Here is a 25,394-nt window from a genome sequence, read left to right as displayed (position 1 = left end):
AGGCTGTGCTCAGTTTCTCCACTGCAGCCTTCTATGACCGCATTAAATGTCAGCCAGATTTGTTTCTGAGGTCTGAGAGCATTTAATCACATATGGCCTTGAATTGCTAGTTGGCCTTCCACATATACTGGAATGTTGCTACTCAAAAGTGTTTTTATTGTCAATTATATCCTAAAACCAGGATAGAATATTTTATTGGATTGCAAATAAATTTGTGTCATGTGTTTTACCAGCATCAAAAAGAAAAAGACTGTAATTTATAGGGTCAGGAAACACTCTTAAACCTGGCTAGACTGTTAATTAATTTAAGGGAAAAGAAGAATCTCTGTTTTCTCCAAACGTTTTGCATCCCATCAGGTGGAAAAGGATGCTGGAACTTAAGAACAGCCTAAGCATGTGCAGGAGGAAACGAGGAAATGACACCGTTCAGGGATTTTTCATGTAACGAGGCACCCAGTGTAACTAACACCATAACAGGGAAATGGTTGACTGAAATTCCTCACCCTGTTACCCAACACGCTCAAAGTGTGCTGGAACACCTTCCAGAAAGGCCAGCCTCAGAAGCAGATCAGCTTAAGGAGCAGCAAGCATACGCCAGGCCAGTGTCTCTGGGGGATTGGCGAGGGGAATGTCCCTGGACTTCTGCATCATACCCTGACAGCTATGCTTCCCATTCAATGAAAAGAAAGGGAGGCTACTAACTGAGAGGTGATGTCATTCTTTTGTCCTCTATCTACAAAATGAAGAGTTGGACTAAATGAGTTTAAAGTCCTTTCTCTTTTCTTATGATGATGGTATTCTGTTAATAGCTTCATGCTTTTCCCTGGTGTGTGTAAAACAAAGCATGCTTGCTTTGTTATAATTTCACAAGCTCCCATGCACAGCAAAGGTTATAGCTTAGAATATTCACTTGTCATCAATTTTCTCAGAACTTTCCTCCTTAGACTATGCTGTGAAATAGCAGTTTTGCTTTTCTTAATATCTTTTTCACTTTTTACTGATTTCCAAACACAATGTTCCATTTGAAATGGCTTAGCCCCTAAAACTTTGGAAACTCCTTCATGTCCTAGGCTGAGCTCCTGTCACCATTCAGAACTCCTGTCTCATACACAGCCACCAACACACACATTTAGCATCTGGACAACAGCAACAATCTCTATCATTTGCGTGATCACTGTATTCTAGTGGGCTTCTGTATATTGTGAGACGTTGTAAATATTATCTCTGGTCCTTATAATATCAATAGGATTGTAAGCATTATTATTTCCATTTTACATACGAGAACATTGAGGCCTACAAAGTTTAGGAGACTCAGGGTGAGCTAGTGAAGAGCTAGCTGGTACAACTTAGGTTCGCTTGAAATCAAAGTCAATAACCTTTTTAGAAGCAAAGCTGGAGGACAACAGGAAGAAGGGCTGACCTCTCTGAGTGCATTTTCTACAAACGGTGCCTTTCGGATAATTTTGTTGCCACAATGGAAAGACATTAGAGGAGGTCTGTGAAAACAAGAGTACAGAACGTGTAGGTATTGTGGTCTCAAGGCACCTCTTCCATGAACCCACCTTCCAGTCAGTGACACAGGTCCTGCCCCCGTGTCTTCCTCCCCCAAGATCATTTCTCATAGATTTTACATCCCGTCGGTGCCATCTTCTACTGCACCAACTGGTAGATTCACAGGTGGAAATTGTGAGTGGAGAAACCTGTTCCTAATGCCTGTGACTATGTGCTCAAGTGTGGACATGGGCTTTTGGATGTTACAGCCTAGTCTGAAGACAGATGTTCCCTACCCAACTCTGTGGCAAATCTTGTTATGAAGTGGAATAAGCTTTCCTGATGTGAACAGAGCTTCTAATTAACCTCCTCCATATACTGTGTTCAGGTTTTGCAAATTAGATCTCTTTGAAGTGAAGTGCACCTTTATTCTAACTAACGTATGTACTCACAGGCGAGTCCCACCTATCCAGTTTTACAAACCTTACCTTACATCTCATTGACCTTGAATGTCCCTGAGAAAGGTCCCACCAGGGCTGCTAGTGTCCAGCAGTTGGGAAGTTCCAGCCTGGGGAGGATGTTGGGGCCAGGGTGGGGAGAGCCTGTCTTGTAGTAGAGGCTACAGCTGTGGCTAATCTGTGATTTAGCCAGCTGCTGCAGCTGCCGAAAGGCTTCCTTGCATGGAAAAACTATTTCATAATCTCCAGATCCCTTTTTGGTAGAAAGAGGTTTCAGTCCTGCAAAGCTGGCCTCTTCCAGCAATGTGGCCTATCATGGAGGTCCCATCTCTGAGGCCTTCCTCCCATTCCCGTGTCTCAGCACCTGATCCCCATCGGGAGAATGGTCAAGGAGAGCAAGCTCTGTGAAGAGCCCCTTCTGAGTTGAGTTGCTGTGGTTAGAGAACTGAGAGAAAAGGGAAGGCAGGGGGCCAAGAGCTGTGACTGGCACTGTGACCTTGGAGAAGTCACATCTCCTCTCTTAAACTTCTTTAAACCTCCAGGTCTCCTATAACCCTGGGCATAATATGATTCAGTTTTACCTTCCTACTTTTCATACCCAAGATGCTGTTTCCTGGTTCTTCTCCATCCCTTGAGTGCTCTGGGACTGGTGGGAGAGAAAGGAGCTACAGAGCTGGCTGCTGCTTCCTCTTTCCACCCGTGTGGACATGATGGATCTTTCCTTTATTTATTTACTTTTATTTATTTATTATTTTTATTTATTTATTTATTTATTTTGAGACTGAGTCTTGCCATGTCACCTAGGCTGGAGTGTGGTGCGTGATCTCGGCTCACTGCAACCTCTGCCTTCCAGGTTGAAGCCATTCTCGTGCCTCAGCCTCCCGAGTAGCTGGGATTACAGGCATGTACCACCCTGCCCGGCTAATTTTGTGTATTTTTAGTAGAGACAGGGTTTTGCCATGTTGGCCAGGCTAGTCTTGAACTCCTGGCCTCAAGTGATCCACCCAGCTTGACCTCCCAAAGTGCTGGAATTACAGGTATGAGCTGTTGTGCCTGGCTATGATATACTTTTCAATACACACAGGCAGCACCCACCCCACAAAGCCACAGGCCTCTGCTGTGGGTCCTGGAAGCAATGGTAGCAAGCACCAATCTGGGGCAGGGAGATGGGGTGGGAGGCACTGCTGGGACCTGGGGTTGTACAGTTGTGGATGCTTTTGAGAAGGTGAGGGCCATGAACTTCACGAGCAGGACTGCTAGGGTGTTCTTGCTCGCTTCTTCCTGCCTCCTTAGTTTTCCATTTCCACTTTGTCACTAATTTCTCCAGATTGAGATATTGGTTTTGGATGGCTCTTGTCATCTCTTCCCTATGACATGCAAGATCATGTCTTGCACAGAAAGTTGTAACAGGATGGGGAGAGAGTTCTCTCTATCGTTGCACTCTTTTCCTTGACTGTCCTCTTAGAGCCTGCTGGAGCCTCCAGAGGCCCTGGCCATGGGGTCAGACAGTGGGTGCCTGCATCCTAATTGTCCACTCTGTCATTCCTGGAGGCCCACAAGTGGCAGACTATTGTGAGACTATTGGCTCTGAGCTCACAGTGCCAGTCACAGTGAGACTATTGTCTCACAAGGCAATAGTTCAAGACGAGTTTCTCTCTCTAGTTACTGTCTATTACTGCTGCTGGATTTCAGGTCACAGTAACCTTTCAGTTCACACTTTACTTTATTTGTAATTTATTATTATTATTAGTTTCAAAGGAAAATGCTATTGATAGTGCTGCTTAGGACATAGACATATAAAGTGGAAATGTATAGTCTTTGTTAGATAAGAATGAGTTCAAATCTTGGCTCTACCACTTAATGTATCCAAAAGCAAACTCTTGGTCCTCTTCCTCTTCCCACTCCCTACTGCAAATGCTTCCCTCCCTCAGATATCCCTGTCTCTATAAATGGCCACTCCATTTTGCAAATTACTTGGGCCCCAAGCCAACAAATCATTCATTGTATCCCATATTGAATCCATCAGCAGATTATGACAGCCTTACCTTTGAAAGCTCCAAAGCCAGCCTTCCCCATGACCCTCATTACTGCTGCAGTGGCCTGCACCCCCGCCATCTTGCATATACACCACTGAAGCAGCCTCCTGGGTGACCTTCACTCTTGGTTCACTAGAGTGAGTATTCTCCTCAGAAGCCAGAGGGATCCTTTGATAGCTCAAGTCAGATCAGGTCATTCTTCTTTTCAAAGCCCCCAGAGACTTCTCTTGTTACTTAGTGTAAAAGACAATGTCATTACAATGGCCTTCAAGGCCATCCATAGTCCACTGTCCCTCTCACTTCCCTGGCCTCCCCTCCAGCCGCTTGACTTAACTCTGTCTAGATGCACTGGCCTCCTTGCTGTTGCTTGAACACATGAAGCAGGACCTTTGGTTAGCAGGGACATGTGTCAAAGAAAAAATGAGAGATTTTCTAAGGTCATGGGCTCAAGATATGTTCTTGGGAAGCACAGTCTCTAGGACACAGCTGGCATATTGTTCTGGGTTAGTTCTTTTTGAATATAAGCTCCACATTGGCGGGGATTTCTGACTGTTTTGCTCATTGATAACTCTTAAATGTCATTACATTCCCTGGCACATAATGGATGTTCAGTGAAGTGCTGTTGAATGAATGAAGTGAGTTTTGGAGATTTGTATTTGAAAAGAGAGAGAGGAGCATGTGTAGATAAAAGTGCCAGGTCTGGAAACTGTAATTTGGAAGGAATGAATAGGGGAGGTAATGTTGTTTTGATTTGAGGAGAACTAGGGAGGGGAATGATGACTCTTCTTGAACACTTGCTGGTTGGTCTTCTGGAAGGGGAATTAGATGTATTCTCTCTGTCTACCTAGGGTAGACAATTAGAAGGAGTTACATTTGAAGGAGTTTTCTCTAATATGTTCAGTAGTCTGAAAATGGAAAATGGAATGGATTGTGTTGTCTATTGGAGAGTCCTTTCTTAGTTTAGGGTTCAAGCAGAAGCCAGTTGTCCACCTGTCACTGATGATGGAGAGACCCCCTTGCATTGCATAAACTATTGAACTAGGTCACCCAGGTGAACTAGATCTTTAACAATCTATGATCTTGACTAACCAACTGGTTTCTCTGATTTTTCTTTCTCATGTGTTTTTATGAAGAAATTGACAGTCCAACCAATGTTGTCACTGATCGAGTGACTGAAGACACAGCAACTGTCTCCTGGGACCCAGTGCAGGCTGTCATAGACAAGTATGTGGTGCGCTACACTTCTGCTGATGGGGACACCAAGGAAATGGCAGTGCACAAGGATGAGAGCAGCACTGTCCTGACGGGCCTGAAGCCAGGAGAGGCATACAAGGTCTACGTGTGGGCTGAAAGGGGCAACCAGGGGAGCAAGAAAGCTGACACCAATGCCCTCACAGGTAACAGAAGGACGGGAGCATAAATAGGTTTCCTCATGGCAGGGAGAAGGTTGATTTTTGAATCAGGAGGTCATTGCTCACCTGGCATCAGCTCTTTTGTTTGCAGGAGTGGGGAGGAGGGTTGCAAAACCAATTTTGATTTTCATAATTATATATTTTTTTCCTTTTTAACATCAAACAAAAGAGATCAGCTTTTTCACTTGATGCAGAAGGTCATACTTATTTGAGTTGCAATTCCGTATGCAACCCCCTCAGAATAGAGTAACACTTTCTAATTTTCATTTTTTAGATGTGAAAACTCAAAACATTGGGCTGACAGTGAATTTGAATGCTTATCTCAGTTTGCAGTGGCTGTGCAGGCACTTTGCATATAATCTGGAGCTCTCTTTTAGACTGTGGAAATAGTTTGCATCCTGAGTCAACATTTACTAAATGGACCAATTCTTCCTTTAAGCTTTCAGAAGCCATGAGGGTTCTCATACTTCACCCAGTCATTCTGCTCAGTTTGCGCCTGCAGGGGTCCTGGGACTATCCTGGGACATAGCCCAGCCATTCTTTCTGCTTAAATCCTCTCCTGGTGCTTCTCTGAATTTAGAGCAGCCTGATCCTGGTGCCCGCATGAGGTTCCAAAACACCTGGCAGGAAATCAGAGGGAAAGGCTTCGCTTATTGTTTGCGTTCTATTCTGGACAGTTACTGAGTATAGAGACTCTCAGAGAAGCAGGGAGGTGGTTAGGAATATGGTTTCAGAAAATTGACTGTCCAGGTTTTAACCCCAGCTCTGCCATTGACTAGCTGAGTGGCTTTGAGCAAGTTACTTTACTTCCGTTCCTGTTTCTTATGGCACAAGTGAGAGCAATGATTTTTTAGAATGTTAATCAGTATTTGGCTCTTGAAAGATTTCGTGGTGCACAGCCTCCTAGATCCATGTGGGCCTCAATAGTTGACCTCTTCTTCAGGGGAGCAGAGAAGATATTGACAGTAAGGATGGTGATATCTAAATCTGTTTAAAGTCAACATCAGCAAATTTCTGTAAAGGACCAGATAGTAAATATTTTTGGCTTTGGGGGTCCAACAGTTTCTATTGCAATTACTTAACTCTGCCATTGGAGCATGAAAACAGCCACAGACAATGATGTGTAAATGGACTGGTGTGACTGTGTTCCGATAAGACTTTATTGATAAAGATTGGCAGTGGATCAGATTTGGCCTGTGGGTTGTAGATTGCCCCTCCTGGTTTACATTACACGTGACTCTCTGTTTACTAGGATTTTGAGTGTCATGAAAAGAAAGAGCATTTGGGTCAGCATTTTCGTTTGTTTGTTTGTTTTGTTTTGTTTGAGACAGAGTCTCGCTCTCTCGCCCAGGCTGGAGTGCAATGGCGCAATCTGGGCTCACTGCAACCTCCATCTCCCGGGTTCAAGCGATTCTCCTGCCTCAGCCTCCCAAGTAGCTGGGATTTCAGGCACCCGCCACCACGCCCAGCTAATTTTTGTATTTTTAATAGAGACGGGTTTTCACTGTGTTCCCCAGGCTGGTCTCGAACTCCTGAGCTCAAGCAATCCACCCGCCTCGGCCTCCCAAAGTGCTGGGAAATACAGGCGTGAGCCACCACGCCCGGCCAATTTTTAAAACAAAGGAAGTTGGAATAGAGAAGAACCTTCCCTTTTCTTAGGCAGTGGTGGTGTGAGCAGCAGGGAGCCTCTGTGGGGTGGCATTGCCACTGGGAAGGGGTCAGACCAGAGCTGGGGGCACAAACATGAAGGACGTGGTTCACGCCTGTATGGCATTCACAATCCTCTGGGTAGAGAAGACAAGTTAAAAAGATAAAGGACAGTGAGTTATGTTCTAGAGCAAACAAATGTTCCTGGAGCTATAGGAAACTGAAGAAAGGAGACCTACCACAGACTAGGACAGGATAGGGGTCATGCAGGCTGTGGGAGGAGGTGACACCTGAACAAAGCCTGGAAGGACGGGTGGGAGTTAGCAGTGGAGGCAGCGTATGCAGAGGCTAAGGTGTGAGAATATGACAGGTTAGGTCATCTCAAGGGGTTTTAATGGAGGGCCGGTCTGTGTGTTTGGTGCACTAGTGAAGGATGAAGCCAGCTCAGAATCCTGGGTGCTAAATCATTTGTCCTCATGTCAGATGTCTGTGGTGCATGCTGAACTCTGCTCCCTAGGGTGAGTCACTGCATGTGGCTGTGCGTTCCACCATGCTGGCCTGTCCCCCTTGGCAAGTGGTCCTGTGCAGATATGAAATGCAGGTGCTGTCACAAAAAGTACAGCCTTTTTTGAGGAGGTAGTTTCTAAAAGAGGATAATAAAGGCATGCTAACCATACACATAATTGCTTGGATTTTTGACTCCCTAAGGATGTACATTTTGAGGAGAAAGTGGTATTTCATGCCTCAAATGCCATTAATAATAACAACTTATATTTAAGCATTTGCTATGCAATATCTCATTTACTATTCACCATAACCTATGAGGTAGGTAGTGGTATTTCTTTCTTCATAGAGTTGAGGAGACAGACACTTAAATTACACGGCTTGTCCAAAGTTAGCCACCAGGAAGAGATGGAGCCCAGGTTCTAACCCACTTTAATCACAGAGAAACCCAGACAGATTCTACAAGTTTGATTCTTTTTATTAGACCAGACCTCAGATACTATCAATTAAAAAGTCTCCTGGTTCCCTGGCCACAGATGTAATGTTTTATATGGAAAGAACTGATGGCTACTACTTCTAGGATATTTTTCTTCTCAAAGAACATATTAGAGCAGATGCAGAGGTTTATTCAGTATAATTACTTTCTAGTACAAGGAGTCAGGAACTAGAAGAATATGTTTTATAAATCCAGGGTAAAGGAGAAATTTGAATGTGAAGACCAATTATTTTTATCCCAAAGCAACTTCCGGGAAAAGTTTATAGAGTTGATAAAGATGCTGGCTTTGTCTGAAAACTCCACTTCTTATTAAATGTTATTAGCTTATTACTGGAATTTCAGACCATTTGCTTAATTAGACCTTTACATTAACTCAATCATTGACATATTAGAGACTCTGACATTTGTTGAGGTTATCACTTTGACTGTGTTCATGCTGTCTTTATGGAATTAGAGGGTGGTAAAGGCTACATTCTTCTTTCATCTCTCTCTTAAAGAAATTGACAGCCCAGCAAACCTGGTGACTGACCGGGTGACTGAGAATACCGCCACCATCTCCTGGGACCCGGTACAGGCCACCATTGACAAGTATGTGGTGCGCTACACCTCTGCTGACGACCAAGAGACCAGAGAGGTTCTGGTGGGGAAGGAGCAGAGCAGCACTGTCCTGACAGGCCTGAGGCCAGGTGTGGAGTACACAGTGCATGTCTGGGCCCAGAAGGGGGACCGAGAGAGCAAGAAGGCTGACACCAACGCCCCGACAGGTAACAAAAGAGAGATAGTCAATTGGAATTGATTTTTAGTTTGTGGATTTGAATAGGTATGGTATCAAAGGATGTGGCCTGAGCAGAAAGACTTTGCAATTAGAAGTCTTAAAGATGAAAGAAAGACTGAGCTCTCATGGTGATGGCGGTGGGCTGCTCTTCCCTGACAGTGATGAGCTGTTCATGAGACCACTTGGCCCACTGAAAGAGAGAAGTAAAGTCTTATAGTAACAATGCTTTTAGCAGAAGATGGGTACAAGATCTGGTCATTGCAGTGCTTGTGATAATATTTTTAGAGTGCTCATCAGTGAAGTAGCCCTTGATAAAATGTTATGTTAGGAACCCTAAATGTCATGGCAGCTGTTTAATTGGAGGTTGTGATGTGCCATATGCTGGTGAGAAGACATCGTTCCTCCAACATTTTAGGGAACTGAAAGCCAAGAAAGAATGCCTCATTTATACTGATTCCTCCTTTGAAGTTCAGAACCAAGGGCTACTTTCTCCTTTGACTCCCAGCGGAGACTCAGGATGAGAATGCCATTGCCTCGTTCTAAAAGAGCTCTGGAAGATGAAAATGATGAAGATGGGGGTAAGGATATGTCTTCCATAGCTTCAGAGCTTAAACCTTTCCAAACATTTTCCTTCCAGATATTGACAGCCCCAAAAACCTGGTGACTGACCGGGTGACAGAGAATATGGCCACTGTCTCCTGGGACCCGGTGCAGGCCGCCATTGACAAGTACGTGGTGCGCTACACCTCTGCTGGTGGAGAGACCAGGGAGGTTCCGGTGGGGAAGGAGCAGAGCAGCACCGTCCTGACAGGCCTGAGACCGGGCATGGAGTACATGGTGCACGTGTGGGCCCAGAAGGGGGACCAGGAGAGCAAGAAGGCTGACACCAAGGCCCAGACAGGTAAGGAGTGTGCATTATTGCTGTGCCGATGCCATGCTCAGGGTCTGTCTACATGGGGTTTTCTTCTCTGACCTTGGCATAAAGGGGGACTTTATGGAAGAGCAGGTTGGTATCTTCCCATAATACATTGTGTCCCCCTCACTTCCTTTTACTGGCCTCTCTTAGAATGCCTAAGTGGTGGTCTCCAAACTCTGGTCTTTAAAGTGGCTGGTCACTGCACATAGTTCTTTGTTCTTTCTTTGCCTGAGTACCTTTGTCATTAACACACTAACTGCTTCACCTTGACAAGGAGTAAATATTAAGAAGTAACTATCATGCTGAGGGAGCCAGACTTAGGGATTGTGATCAATCCCTTAAAAAAAATTCCTCACCTGTTTAAACCCTTTGCAAGCTTGTTTGTTTTTGTTCCTGCCATCTGAATGAATGTTTTAGGCAGAAATAATAACAGTGTTTCATTAGCTAAAAATAAGCAAATACCTAGTCATTTTTAGTCCCCCAGATGTAATTATGTCTATTTTCATGTAATAGTCCCTACTTCTCTACATGAAATCTTCTCCTCTCTCTCGGCTTGTGCCACCTGTGGGCCAGCTGCCTGCTCCAGGCAGGGGACACACACAATTTCTCTCGTATTTTGTGCCGTGTACCTCAAGCACTGCTCTTCTAGCTTGCTGTATGCAGTTTCTCAACCATTTATCTTTGGCGTTGCTGGGAGAGGTAAACTGATGAGAGGTGAGGGGTGAGGACGGGCAGAAGTGAAGGGTCAGGAAGGAGGAGAGGTGAAGGGTCAAGGGGAAGGAGAGGTGAGGGGTCAGGAGGAGAAGAGGTAAGGGGTCAGGAGGAGGAGAAGTGAGGGGTCAGTAAGGAGGAAAGGTGAGGGGACAGGAAGAGGAGAGATGAGGCATCAGGAGGAGGACAAGTGAGGGGTTGGGAAGAGGAGAAGTGAGGCGTCAGTAAGAGGAGAGGTAAGTGTCCTGGAAGAGGAGAGATGAGGGCTCAGGAGGAGGAGAGGTGAGGGGTCAGGAGGAGGAGAGGTAAGGATCCCAGAAGAGGAGAGATGAGGGTTCAGGATGGGGAGAGGTGAGGGTTCAGTAAGAGGAGAGGTGAGGGTTCAGGAGGGGGAGAGGTAAGGGGTCAGGAGGAGGAGAGGTGAGGGCTTAGGAGGAGGGGAGGTGAGGGGTCAGGAGGGGCAGAGGTGAGGGGTCAGGAGGAGGAGGGGTCAGGAGGAGGAGAGGTGGGGGCTCAGGAGGGGAAGAGTTGAGGGGGTCAGGAGGGGAAGAGGTGAGGGGTCAGGACGAGGAGAGGTGAGGGGTCAGGAGGAAGCGAAGTGAAGGGTCAAGAGAGAATAGAGCCCAGGGGTTAGGGAGGAGGGAGCTGGGGGTCGTGGAAAGTCATGCTTGACTGTAACAGGTGTTTGGGCCTGCCCTGGAGCCTGACGAGTGCTAAAGCTGACTCGGTCATGAAGCACTTCTGTGCTCCTCTTCTACTTGGGTCTCTCTCTGTAGGCAAATGCCTGTCTTCCCCTGGTCTCTTACTCCCCTTCCTCTGCCAATACATCAGGGGTTCCCCCAGCGCCTCTCTGGTGGGGTCGCCTTGCCCCTCTGGGTGGTCCTCTTGGACAGCTTCCCAGGCCTACCTTGCTGTGCTAGGCCCAAGTCTGGTCCATGGAGAACCTGCATGCATCCTTTGTCCATTCAACCAGATGCACAGCTCTTTTGCAATGCTACAGCCTGTCTTTGCTCTGTGTCAGAGCAACCAACTATTTTCTTATCTCTTAGATATTTTAGCATATGTCAGACACCAGCCCATATGATTCCCCAAGCTTTGGGCTTTCTCACCCTTGGCACTATTGCTATCTTGGGGTGGATAATTCTTTGTTGCAGAGGTCTATTGTGCATTGTAAGATGTTTAGCAGCATCCCTGATGTCTCCCCCTATCCCACACTGAGTTGTGACAACCAAAACTGTCTCCAGACATTGCTGACTGCCCCTGGTTGAGAACTGCTGCTCTAGGGTATGCAAAACAAAGTCTGTAAGGGATTCTATTGAAAACTGCTTATTCAAGGCTTGGGCCTCACCCATGGGACTCACAGTGTATCTTTTTCCAAATAAATCCCTTCTTCAAGTCCCACCTCATTGGCTTCTCCAATGTCTTTTATAGGGTGAAAATGATTGGTCAGCCAAGGGTCACCAAACTGTTGTTGATCTTGCCTTGACTGTGGTTCCTCAGGTTGGAATGTAGATATCAATTTTCTTGGGGTTACAGCCTAAAGCAACATGTGTAATAGGACGTATGAGCAAGTGACTTTGGGAAAACGGCTTTTGCAATGAATTATTTAGAACAAAGAAATGCTGGGTTTTTGTTTGGTGAATGTATTTTTAAGTATCTTCTATGTATGTGGTATGGAGGAGCATAATTTCTTGTATTTATAATGTATCAACAAACTGGTGTTAATAATGACAGCTTATGGTCATTGGGCATCTACTCAGTGCTAAGAACTCATAATAGACATTTGTTTCTTTTTTAAAAAAATTGATACATAATAATATACATATTTATAGGTACATGTGATATTTTAATACATGCATGCAATGTGTGATGATCAAATCAGGGTAATCAGGATATCCATCAGCTCAACATTTGGCATTTCTTTGAGTTAGAAACATGTCAAATCTTCTCTTCTAGCTATTTTGAAATGTACAATAAATCATTGTTAACTGTAGTCATCCTGTGTCCGGAATTGGTGGGTTCTTGGTCTCACTGACTTTAAGAATGAAGCCGCGGACCCTCGCGGTGAGTGTTACAGCTCTTAAGGTGGCGCGTCTGGAGTCTGTCCCTTCTGATGTTCAGATGTGTTCGGAGTTTCTTCCTTCTGGTGGGTTCATGGTCTCGCTGGCTCAGGAGTGAAGCTGCAGACCTTCACAGTGAGTGTTACAGCTCTTAAGGCAGTGCGTCTGGAGTTGTTCATTCCTCCCGGTGGGCTCGTGGTCTCGCTGGGCTCAGGAGTGAAGCTGCAGATCTTTGCAGTGAGTGTTACAGCTCATAAAAGCAGCGTGGACCCAAAGAGTGAGCAGTAGCAAGATTTATTGCAAAGAGCAAAAGAACAAAGCTTCCACAGTGTGGAAGGAGACCCGAGCGGGTTGCCAATGCTGGCTCGGGCAGCCTGCTTTTATTCTCTTATCTGGCCCCACCCACATCCTGCTGATTGGTAGAGCCGAGTGGCCTGTTTTGTCAGGGCGCTGATTGGTGCGTTTACAATCCCTGAGCTAGATACAAAGGTTCTCCACATCCCCATCAGATTAGTTAGATACAGAGTTTTGACACACAGGTTCTCCAGAGCCCCACCAGAGCAGCTAGATACAGTGTCGATTGGTGCACTCACAAACCTTGAGCTAAACACAGGGTGCTGATTGGGGTATTTACAATCCCTGAGCTAGACATAAAGGTTCTCCAAGGCCCCACCAGAGCAGCTAGATACACAGTGTGAATTGGTGCACTCACAAAACTTGAGCTAAACACAGGGTGCTGATTGGTGTATTTACAAACCTTGAGCTAGATACAGAGTGCCGATTGGTGTATTAACAATCCTTCAGCTAGACATAAAGGTTCTCCACGTCCTCACCAAAGCAGCTAGATACAGAGTGTCGATTGGTGCACTCACAAACCTTGAGCTAAACACAGGGTGCTGATTGGGGTATTTACAATCCCTGAGCTAGACATAAAGGTTCTCCAAGGCCCCACCAGAGCAGCTAGATACAGAGTGTTGATTGGTGCACTCACAAACCTTGAGCTAAACACAGGGTGCTGATTGGTGTGTTTACAATCCCTGAGCTAGATATAAAGACTCTCCACGTCCCCACCAGACTCAGGAGCCCAGCTGGCTTCACCCAGTGGATCCTGCACCGGGGCTGCAGGTGGAGCTGCCTGCCAGTCCCGCGCCATGAGCTCGTACTCCTCAGCCCTTGGGTGGTCAATGGGACTGGGTGCCATGGAGCAGGGGGTGGTATTCGTCAGGGAGGCTCGGGCTGCACAGGAACCCACGGAGGCAGGGGAAGGCTTAGGCATGGCGGGCTGCAAGTCCCAAGCCCTGCCCCGTGGGAAGGCAGCTAAGGCTCGGCGAGAAATCGAGCACAGTGCCGGTGGGCTGGCACTGCTGGGGGACCCAGTACACCCTCCGCAGCTGCTGGCCCGGGTGCTAAGCCCCTCACTGCCCGGGGCCAGCAGGGCTGGCCGTCTGCTCTGAGTGTGGGGCCCTCCAAGCCCACGCCCACCCGGAACTCCAGCTGGCCCACAAGCACCATGCGCAGCCCCGGTTCCTGCTCACGCCTCTCCCTCCACACCTCCCTGCAAGCTGAGGGAGTGGGCTCCAGCCTTGGCCAGCCCAGAAAGGGGCTGCCACAGTGTAGTGGTGGGCTGAAGGGCTCCTCAAATGCTGCCAAAGTGGGAGCCCAGGCAGAGGAGGTGCCAAGAGCAAGTGAGGGCTCTGAGGACTGCCAGCACGCTGTCACCTCTCAATCCTACTGTGCTATCAAACACTAGAATGTATTTCTTCTATCTAACTGTATTTTTAAACCCTTAAGCCAACCTGTGTTCATTCCCCTTACCCCTACACTTCCTAGCCTCTGGTAACCATCATTTTATTCGCAACTTCCATGAGATCAATTTTTTTAGCTCCCACATATGAGTAAGAACATGCAATGTTTGTGTTTCTGTGCCTGGCTTATTTCACTTAACATAATAACCTCCAGTTTGATCTGTGTTGCTGCAAAGGAAAGGATTTTATTCCTTTTTATGGATGAATAGTATTCTGTTGTGTATGTATATGTGTATATATATTATATATATATACACATACATATATATATATATCAAAATTTCCTTATCCATCCATTAGTGGACAGTTAGGTTAATTCAGTATTTTGGTTATTATGAATAGTGCTGCAGTAAACATGGGCATGCAGCTATCTCTTTGATATACTGATTTCCTTTTTTTTGGATGTATACTCAGCAGCGAGGTTGCTGGATCATATGGTACATCTATTTTTAGTTTTTTGAGGAAACTCCATGCTTTTACTCATAGTGGCTGTACTAATTGCCATTCCCACCAGCAGTGAACTAGTATTCCCCTTTCTCCACATCCTCACCAGTACCTGTTATTGTTTGTCTTTTTGATAATAGCAGTTTTAACAGGGATGAGATGATATCTCAATGTGATTTTGATTTGCATTTCCCTGATGATTAGTGATGTTGAACATTTTTTCATAAATGTTTGTTGGTCATTTGTATGTCTTCTTTTGAGAAATGCCTATTTAGATCATTTGCCCATTTTAAAATATGATGATGATGATTGTTATTATTATTTTGCTATTGAGTTTGAACTCCTTATGTATTCTGTTTATTAATACTTTATCACATAGACAGCTTGCAAATAGTTTCTCCCATTATGTAGGTTGTCTCTGCATTCTGTCGATTATTTCCTTTGCTGTGCAAAAGCTTTTCTGCTTGATGTATTTCCATTTGTCTATTTTTGCTTTTGTTGCCTGTGCTTTTGCAGTCTTACCCAAAATATCTGCCTAGACCAATGTTCTAAAGTGTTTCCCCAATGTTTTCTTCTGTAGTTTCATAGTTTCAGGTCTTACATTTAATTCTTTAATCCGCTTTAATTTAATTTTTGAATAAGGTGAGAAATAGAGGTCTAGTTTTATTCTTCTGCATATGGATATTCAATTTTCCTAGAACTATTTATTGAAGAGCCTGTTCTTTCCCCACTGAATGTTCTTGGTTACTTGTCAAAAATCAGTTGGCAGTAAATATGTGGATTTATTTCTGGGTTCTCTATTCTGTTCCATTGTGCCTATGTGTCCGTTTTTATGCCAGGTCCAAGCTGTTTTGGTTACTATAGCTTTGTAGTACATATTAGAGTCAGCTCATGTGATGCCTCCAGCTTTGTTATTTTTGCTCAGGATTTCTTTGGCTATTTGGGGTCTTCTGTGGTTCCATATGAATTTTAGAATTGATTTTTCTAGGCTGGATGCAGTGGCTCATGCCTGTAATCCCAGCACTTTGGGAGGTCAAGGCGGGTGGATCATTTGAGGTCAGGAGTTCAAGACCAGCCTGGCCAACATGGTGAAACCCTGTTTCTACTAAAAATACAAGAAAAAAAAAAAAGGGCTGGGTGCGGTAGCTCACGCCTGTAATCCCAGTACTTTGGGAGGCCAAGGCGGGTGGATCACCTGAGGACAGAAGTTCGAGACCAGCCTGGCCAACATGGTGAAACCCCGTCTCTACTATAAATACAAAAATTAGCTGAATGTGGTGGCAGGTGCCTGTAATCCCAGTTACTTGGGAGGCTGAGGCAGGAGAATCGCTTGAACCGGGGAGGCAGAGGTTGCAGTGAGCCAAGATCACACCATTGCACTCCAGCCTGGGCAACAAGAGTGAAACTCCGTCTCAAAACAAAAGCAAAAATAATTAGCTGGGCATGATGGTGCACGCCTGTAATCCCAGCTACTGGGGAGGCTGAGGCAGGAGAATCACTTGAACCCAGGAGATGGAGGTCGCAGTGAGCTGAGATCATGCCACTGCACTCCAGCCTGGGAAACACAGCGAGACTCTGTCTCAAAAAAAAAAAAAAAAAAAAAAAAAAAAGAATTGTTTTTCTAAAGAATGTCATTGATATTTTGATACAGATTGCATTGAATCTATAGATTGCTTTTGGGAGTACAATTTTTTTACAATATTCTTCCCATTCATAAACATAGGATATATTTCCATTTTTTTGTGACATCTTCAATTTCTTTCATTAGTGTTTTATAGTTTTTCCTTGCAGCGATCTTTCACCTCTTTTGTTAAATTTATTTATGGGTGTGTTTTTAAAAGTAGCTATTGTAAAAGGGATTGCTTCCTTGATTTTTTTTTTTTTGTGTGCTAGTTCATTGCTGGTATATAGAAACACTACTGATTTTTATATGCTAATTTTGTATCGTGAAACTTTATTGAATTTATCAGTTCTAAGAGTGTCTTGGTGGAGCTTGTTAGGGTTTTCTATATATGAGATCATGTTATCTGCAAACAGGGACAATTTGGCTTCCTCTTTTTCAATTTGGATGCTCTTTATTCCTTTCTGTTGCCTAATTGCTCTGGCTAGGACTTCCAGTACTATGTTGAATAAGAGCGGCAAGAGTGATCATCCTTGTCTTGTTCTGGTTCTTAGAGAAAAGCTTTCAGTTTTTCCCCAATCAGTGTATTGTTAGCTATGGGTTTGTCTTATATGGCCTTTAGCGTGTTGAGGTATGCTTTTTTTATATCTAGCTTGTTTAGGGTTTTTATGATGAAACGTTGTTGAATGTTATCAAATGCTTTTTGCATCTATTGAGATGATAGTTTTTTTTTATTCTTCATTGTGTTTATGTGATGTGTCACATTTATTGATTTGTGTATGTTGAACTATTCTTGCATCCCTGCGATAAATCTCACTTGTATCCTCTTGCTGAATTGATCTCTTTTTCTTTACATAATAACCTCCTTTGCCTCTTTTTATACTTTTGACTTAAAAAATCTGTTTAATCTCATATAAGCATAGCTACTCCTGTTTGCTTTTGGTTTCTGTTTACATGGAATATCTTTTTCCATCCCTTCACTTTGCATCTATATGTGTTTCCACAGGTGAAGGAAGATTCTTGTAGGTAGCACATAAGTGGGTCATTTTTTAAAGATCCATTCAGCCGACCGATCTTTTTTTTTTTTTTTTTTTTGAGGCAAAGCCTCACTCTGTTGTCCAGGCTGGAATGCAGTGGTGTAATCTCGGCTCACTGCAACCTCTGCTTCTCAGGTTCAAGTGATTCTCCCACCTCAACCCTCCAAGTAGCTGGGACTATAGGCATGTGCCACCATGTCTTTCTAATTTTTTTTTTTTGTATTTTTAGTAGAGACAGGGTTTCACCATGTTGGCTAGGCTGGTCTCAAACTCCTGACCTTCAAGTGATCTGCCTGCCTCGACCTCCCAAAGTGCTGGGATTACAGGCATGAGCCCTATGCCCGGCCTCAGCAAGTCTATCTTTTAAGTGGGGAATTTAATCCATTTACATTCAAGGTTATTATTGATAGGAGAGGAGTGACTCCTGTCATTTGTAAATTGTTTTCCAGATTATTTTGTATATCCTTTGTTAGTTTCTTCTTCTATTATTGTTTCTTATTGTGATTTGGTAGGTTTTTGTAGTACTGAGGCTTGATCCTTTTCTTTCTCCTTTGTGTATCTGCTCTGCCAGTGAGTTTATACTTTTCTATGTTCTCATGATTGTGATTATCATCTTTTTGCTTCCAAATGTAGGACTTCCTTGAGCATTTCTTGTAGAGCCAGTTTAGTGGTGATGGATTCCCTCAGTTTTTCCTTTTCTGGGAAAGACTTTGTTTCTCCCTCATTTCTGAAGAATAGACTTGCTGGGTATGGTATTCTCAGTTGACAGCTTTTTTTCCCCCCCCTTTCAGATGCTTGGGCTATATCATCCCTTTCTCTCCTGGCCTGTAAGATTTCTGCTGAGAATTTTGCTGTTTGTCTAATGGGATTCCCTTATATGTGACCTAACGCTTTTCTTTTACTGTTTTTAGAATTTTCTCTTTGTCTTTGACTATTGACAACTTGACTATAATATACTTCAGGAAGGACCTTTTTGGGGTTGAATCTATTTAGGGACTTGAGCTTCCTAGATCTGAATATTCATATCTCTCCCCAGACTTGGGACATTTTCAGCTATTATTTCATTAAGTAGGTTTTCTATACCTTTTTACATCTCTTTTCTTTCTGGAACTCCTATAATATGAATATTTATTCACTTAATAGTATCCCATAGGTTTTGTAGGCTTTCTTTACTCTTTTTCATTTTTATTTCTTTTCTTTCTCTCACTGGGTAATGTCAAACAATTTATCTTCAAGTTCAGAGATCCTTTTTTCTGCTTAACCAAGTCTGCCGTGGAAGCTCTTCATTATTTTTTTAAATTTCATTCATTGAATTCATTAGCTGTGTTTCTTTTTTGTGATATCTATCTCTTCGCTGAATTTCTCATTCATATCATGTATTATTTTTCTGATTTCATCAAATTGTCTATCTGTATTTTTTGAATTTCATTAAGTTTCCTTAAGATCATTATTTTGAATTCCTTTTCTGACAATGTATCGATTTCTTTTTAATTGGGGTCTGTTTCTAGAGAGTTATTATGTTCCTTTGGTGGTGTCATATTTTCTTGCTTTCTTCATGTTCCTTGTGTCCTTGCATTGAGGTCTGTGTATCTGGTGGAACAATTGCCTCTTCTAAACTTTCTAGAGTGGCTTTCTTAGAGAAATACTTTTACCTCGGTTGAACTTTAATGTGCCAGTTGGGAAGGGTGGTTCACGTAGGTTCAGTGGTATAGTCTTTGTGCAACTTCTTTGGTTGTGTTTGACATCAGCAATAACTATGGGCATATCAGTGGCCTAGACTACAGAAGTTTGTGGTAGTGGTGGTGGCAGTATAGGTTGTTAATGCCCTTGGTAGCAAGGGCTATTGTGGCAAGGGCTATTCTATTCTTATTTTCCCCATAATGGGAAGACTTAGCTGAAAGTCTCCCTCTTGGTGTCAGGTCTGACATGGCATAGAAGCAGCTGCCATGACACTGGGTTTCAAGTACAGGTGCTCAAAGCAACTGTGGGGCAAGGTCTTACTTAGGCTCAAGGTCTTGTGAACCTATAGTGGCACTTGAGTCTTGGGATGCAGAGTGATCTCTGTGTCAAGGCTGGATATAGGATGCCTATAGTGCCTAGCAGCTTGGCTTTAGGGGGTCAGTTTGTAACTGTAATTCTACCCCTGATGGGCAGGATGCAGCCGTGGTTTAACTTGGAGGAAGAAGAAGTGCTCTGGAAGTGTGAGACCAGGGTGCAGGATATGGCTGTAATTGCTGTAATTGCTGTAATTTGGAAACCTGCACCAATAGAGCTCAGTGGCAACTTGGATCCCTAGGTGTGAGGAATTGTGTAGTGGGGATTCTAGACTCTACAATGGTGGGACTTGGCAGTATCCCAGTCTCTGTAAGGCCAGATGCAGCAGCAGCAAGCATCCCAAAATAATCAAGCACACTGTTTTTTGGGCTGTACCAGGGCAGGGAGCAGCACAACAATGACTCTACTCCCTGGGAGAAGAGTGTCTCAGGAGCTCAGACTCAAGGGGCCTAGTCCAGCTCTAGGGAAGAAGAATACTAGAGTTGTCTGGCCAGTAGGGTGGGGTGTCTTAGCCAACCACTGCTGTATTTCCCTGGGACCTAGGGTACTATGTCAGCACAGCCCTAGGACGTGCAGCTGCTCAGCTTGGTTGAGGCACTGATTCCCCAGCGGGCAATGTGCCACTCCAGCTCAGTCCTGAGGGATGTGACTATGTTGGATGGCCTCAACACCATTTTCCTGGGATATAGGGCTCTGCCGAAAGCATTGTTCCCTGGGGAGCTTCCCTGAGGAGCTGAAACTAGTGCAGTTTCAGCTCAGGCCCCTATGAGTAGAGTGCTGCCTAGTGTGACAGAAGTGGATGGAGCTGTTTTACCAAAGCAATGATTCTCCACGAAAGAGCATGCAGTTTCAGCTCTGGAATGAGTGGGTAGCGGAGGGGGATGTGGAGTGGTTCCACTGCTGCTTGGCCCCATGGGGAAAGGTGTAACAGTTGCTCACAGCTCCGCTTGGAGATGTCAGGTCACTGGGTGGTGGTGTCTCAGCAGCAGTTTACCCTTAGGGATGAAGGGGTGAATGGCTACTCACCCCGAGAGCAAGACACATTCCAACAGTAGCTCCAGTTCCAAGACACCAAGACGGTGTAGCACAATAGCCATGCAGGCCACAGGGGGTGGGGCACAGTGTTGGCTCCATTTCTGAGGGAGCACAGTTGTGTGCCTGTAGGCAGCTCCCTCAGCTGGGCTTAGTGCCTCTGAGAGCTGTAGGAGATCCCAGTGGTGAGGACGGTAGGTGTACAAGGTGCTGATAGGGGCTACTGGGATCTTCTTGCTTACGTTTTGCTGTAGGGAGAAGTTCTTCCTGGTTTCCAGCTGCTCTTACCTGGGCAATGGGGTGGTGGGGTCCCAGTGTTTCCTTCTGTTCTCTATGTGGCTATCTTGAGTTTCTGTGCTCACCAGAGTTTCTGTTTCTCCTTTGACATAATTCTGCACTCTCCTTTAGTTATTTTTTTTTTAAATGTCGTTGTTTATTCTTTTAGTTGTTTTTGTGCAGAAGATGAGTGTCAGGGATTTCTAACTGGCCATCTTGCTGATGTCACACTAGGAGACATGTTATTAGCTCATATAATATTCACAATAACTCTGTAGAATATGTACTAATATTATTTTTCCCTGCCTTTTTTTTCTTGTGGAGAAAATTGAGGCAGAGAGGTAGGTTTGCCTTTAATTACATTTTAAATTATAGAGTAAATATTCTGTGGCTTCAGAGTGGTAAACACTATAATACTTTAACATTTTCAAAGCCCCTTTGCTACATATCATTTTTTTCTCTTGGTTTACAGAGCTACTCAGAGTGATAAGTGCAATAATCATTAACATCCCCTTGTTACAAATACAGAAGTAAAGTAAAGCAACTTGCCCAAAGTCACAAAAACAAGTTAGTAAGTTATGAAATTAGTTACATGCATGGAATATTCATGCTTGAATGAACCTTAAAAGTTTATCTAACCCAAACCTCAGATTTTACAGATGAAGAAGCTGAGGCCCAGCCAGGAACAGCTGAACTGTCCAGAGCCACAACTGGCAGATGGCAGAGCTGGGATTAGATTGCTAGTAACCTGGCTCCAACCTGCACCTCTGCTCTGCCTCTCTGGGCTGGAACTAGAACCCAGTTCTTCTGACTTTGGATTTAGTACTCATACCACTCTCCTGTGCTGCCTTGTTGAAAATCCAAGAATCCAGCTGTGGGGATAAGGTCTATATCCATGAAACAACTGAAAACCAGCATATGATATGGAGAAACCATAAGAACAGGAAACTGCCTTACCACAAGTAAAATGCCCAGATCTCACTCTTTGGTACCGGTTAATAGTGTTCATTGATCAGCAATTTTTTTTTCAGACATTGACAGCCCCCAAAACCTGGTGACCGACCGGGTGACAGAGAATATGGCCACTGTCTCCTGGGACCCGGTGCGGGCCACCATTGACAGGTACGTGGTGCGCTACACCTCTGCCAAGGATGGAGAGACCAGGGAGGTTCCGGTGGGGAAGGAGCAGAGTAGCACTGTCCTGACGGGCCTGAGGCCGGGTGTGGAGTACACGGTGCACGTGTGGGCCCAGAAGGGGGCCCAGGAGAGCAAGAAGGCTGACACCAAGGCCCAGACAGGTAAGGAGCATTGTTCTTTGGGAATATAAGAGCTTTCATGCTAAGTCAGTGGATGACAAGTTTTGTTTTCCTTCTCTGACGTTGGCAGAAGTCAATGATTAATGGAAGAGTGGGATGGCGTCCCTTCATAACAGATTGCACACACCATCCCTCATTTTCCTTTAACTAGTTTCCTTGCAAGTCAGGGCCACAAGGCAGTCTCCAAGCTATGATTACATGGTCATGTCCATCAGCTCCTCTTCTGATTGCATGGATCTTTTGCTGTAGACAGTATCAAGGGTCTTTTAGTGAGTTTGTGAGTGGGAACAGGAAATGAAAATCAAATTTTGTTAATAATAATAGTATATTGAAAATTTGACTTTAAGAACGTGGATGTCACATCTGCCATAGCACGGAGATGTATATCATTTGCTTTATGACAAATGAATCACATTATAACTATAAAACAAATTTATAACTAGAAATTATGATAAGTTCTATGAAGGAGATGACATGGTGTAGGTATAGAGAATAATGAAGTAGTGATGTTTCTCAGATAGGAAGTTGAAATAGTAATAGGATACACATGGCCAAAACAACCAAATAACAGTTGCTTAAACAAGAAAGGAGCGTATTCCTCTTGTGGAATAGCAGAGTGTACGTTGGCCAGAGTTTTGAGGATAAGAATAGCTCCTACGTTATATTCTTATTTTAGTGGAAGCGATATCTAACCATATTTTGTACAGTGATTTAATCAGCAAACCAGCATGACGAATGAATCTGTGATATGCTAGAGAATATTCAACCAGGGTTTTACTTTTTGCGGATTCCTTTAATAATATATAGTGAGCATTTTCCACGTGCCCTGCCCACTACTAGGCACTGGGAACACAGGAGAATAGGATGCCGCCCTCTTCCTCCAGGGGCTTACATTTAGAAGTGGCTTTTAGAATCTTCTAGTATGAAATGGGAGGTCTTTACTGACATGATGCGAGACACAAAATTGTTAGTTCCTTGTGAGCAGAGACCATGTCTTTTCCAATTCTGGATTCTGCACACTGTCTAGAACATTTCATGGACAGAGTTGGGGCTTGATATACCCTTACTAGATGAATAAAAGATTTGTTTTGCTAAAGACTTGGTAGAGGTAACAGCCTGGATTCTCAGGTTCTGATCTATTGTGCTTTCTACTTGAGGAGCCAGGTATATCTTGGGGGAGAAGATGATGTCCATGAAACAGCTAAAAATGAAACAAGAGCATATGAGGTGGAAACCCCACAAAACATGAAAGGGTTTCACCCCATGCAAAATGGCCACCAGTTTCTGCACTCTGGCACCTGTTCATGGTGCATATTGATCAGCATTTTTTTTTTTCAGACATTGACAGCCCCCAAAACCTGGTCACTGACCAGGTGACAGAGAATACAGCCACTGTCTCCTGGGACCCGGTGCAGGCCACCATTGACAGGTATGTGGTGCGCTACATGTCTGCCAACGGAGAGACCAGGGAGGTTCCAGTGGGGAAGGAGCAGAGCAGCACTGTCCTGATGGGCCTGAGGCCGGGCGTGGAGTACACGGTGCACGTGTGGGCCCAGAAGGGGAACCAGGAGAGCAAGAAGGCTGACACCAAGGCCCAGACAGGTAATAGAAGTGAAGAGAAGAGCAAACCCGGGTAGTAGCTGCAGGTTGATCTATTGCAGCTGAGTGACGATGCAGCTGCTTTTGGCATCTGTAACCTCAGGGCTGCAGACTGTTTTAGGAGAGTTTGCTGTAAAAACAAAACAAAACAAAACAAAAACAAAAAACAAACAAACAAAAAACTTTCATTCACCCAAAGAAAGAACAACGTGTTATAGGAAAGGCGTCCCGATCCAGACCCTTAGAAAGGGTTCTTGGATCTTGTGCAAGAAAGAGTTCAGGGTGAGTCCATAGAGTAAAGTGAAAGCAAGTTTATTAGGAAAGTAAAGGAATAAAAGAATGGCTACTAGCCATAGGCAGAGCAGCCCCGAGGGCTTGTGGTTGTCCATTTTTATGGTTATTACTTGAAGATATGCTAAACAAGAGGTGGATTATTCATACCTCCCCCTTTTAGACCATATAGGGTGACTTCCTGACATTGCCTTGGCATTTGTAAACTGTCATGGCACTGGTGGGAGTGTAGTAGTGAGGACGACCAGAGGTCACTCTCATTGCCATCTTCATTTTGGTGGGTCTTGGCCGGCTTCTTTACTGCAGGCTGTTTTATCAGCAAGGTCTTTATGACCTGTATCTTGTGCTGACCTCCTATCTTATCCTGTGACTTAGAATGCCTTAACCATCTGGGAATGCAGCCCAGTAGGTTTCACCCTTATTTGACCCAGTTCCTATTCAAGATGGAGTTGCTCTGGTTCAAGCATGTCTGACAAAACTATAGTAATGGACCCAGTGGGAGCAGTCCCATGAATGCCTTTTTTTTTTTTTTTTTTTTTTTTTGAGACAGAGTCTTGCCCTGTTGCCCAGGCTGGAGTGCAGTGGCGCTATCTCGGCTCACTGCAAGCTCCACCTCCCAGGTTCATGCCATTCTCCTGCCTCAGCCTCCCAAGTAGCTGGGATTACAAGCGCCCGCCACCATGCCCGGCTAATTTTGTTTTTGTATTTTTAGTAGAGACGGGGTTTCACCGTGTTAGCCAGGATGGTCTCGATCTCCTGACCTTGTGATCCGCTTACCATGGCCTCCCAAAGTGCTGGGATTACAGGCATGAGCCACTGCGCCCGAGCCCATGAATGTCTTAAAACTCTTTCCAAAGCCTGTGTTTTTAATCATTGCATCTCTCAGCTATAGAAAATAATGTAAAACCAATATAAAATTCTTAAAACCACTGATTAAAAACCTGTTTTGTGGCAAGCTATTTTGTATAGGTTTGACCGAATAGACGCTGTGTGATAGAAAGGAGCAAGTATTCACCTGGGTGGCTGGAGCCCTGTTTCCTTGCAGTAGGCAGCTGACTTTTAATGATCATCATCTAAGTGCCAGGCCTGGGGAACACAGTGGTGAACAAAACAAATATCTCTACTCTCTTGAAGTCTAGAGTGAAGATAGACAATAAATAGGAAAACACATTTAAAACCATAAATTATGCTAAATTCTGTGAAGGAGATGAACATGGTGTAGGTATAGAGAATTACAGGGTAAGGATGTCTTGCAGATGGGAAGGGTGAGTAGTAATAGGATATACATAGACAGAAACAGTCAAATAACAGTTGCTTCAGCAGGAATGGAGTGTATTCCTCTCTGTAGAATGTCCAGGGCTGATATGGTAGCTCCTCGTCCAGGAGACCCAGGCTGCTTCTGTGATTGTTGC

At 44.4% G+C, this 25,394-nt stretch overlaps 1 protein-coding gene across 1 annotated transcript in view; it reads left to right on the top strand.

Annotated features, from left to right (window-relative positions):
* TNN (tenascin N) overlaps positions 1-25,394 on the top strand; it is a 119,561-nt gene that overhangs the window by 66,840 nt on the left and 27,327 nt on the right. Inside the window, exons 9-13 of the mRNA XM_004027935.5 lie at positions 5,119-5,382; positions 8,542-8,808; positions 9,457-9,720; positions 21,808-22,074; positions 23,431-23,694. Coding sequence (XP_004027984.3) covers positions 5,119-5,382; positions 8,542-8,808; positions 9,457-9,720; positions 21,808-22,074; positions 23,431-23,694 — 1,326 coding nt within the window. The remainder of the gene's footprint in view (positions 1-5,118; positions 5,383-8,541; positions 8,809-9,456; positions 9,721-21,807; positions 22,075-23,430; positions 23,695-25,394) is intronic.

The sequence above is a fragment of the Gorilla gorilla genome, chromosome 1 (genome assembly GCF_029281585.2).
Source record: "Gorilla gorilla gorilla isolate KB3781 chromosome 1, NHGRI_mGorGor1-v2.1_pri, whole genome shotgun sequence".
NCBI lineage: Eukaryota > Metazoa > Chordata > Mammalia > Primates > Hominidae > Gorilla > Gorilla gorilla.
The sequence above is the reverse complement of the archived record's forward strand: the minus strand, read 5'-3'. Positions and strand labels throughout refer to the sequence as shown.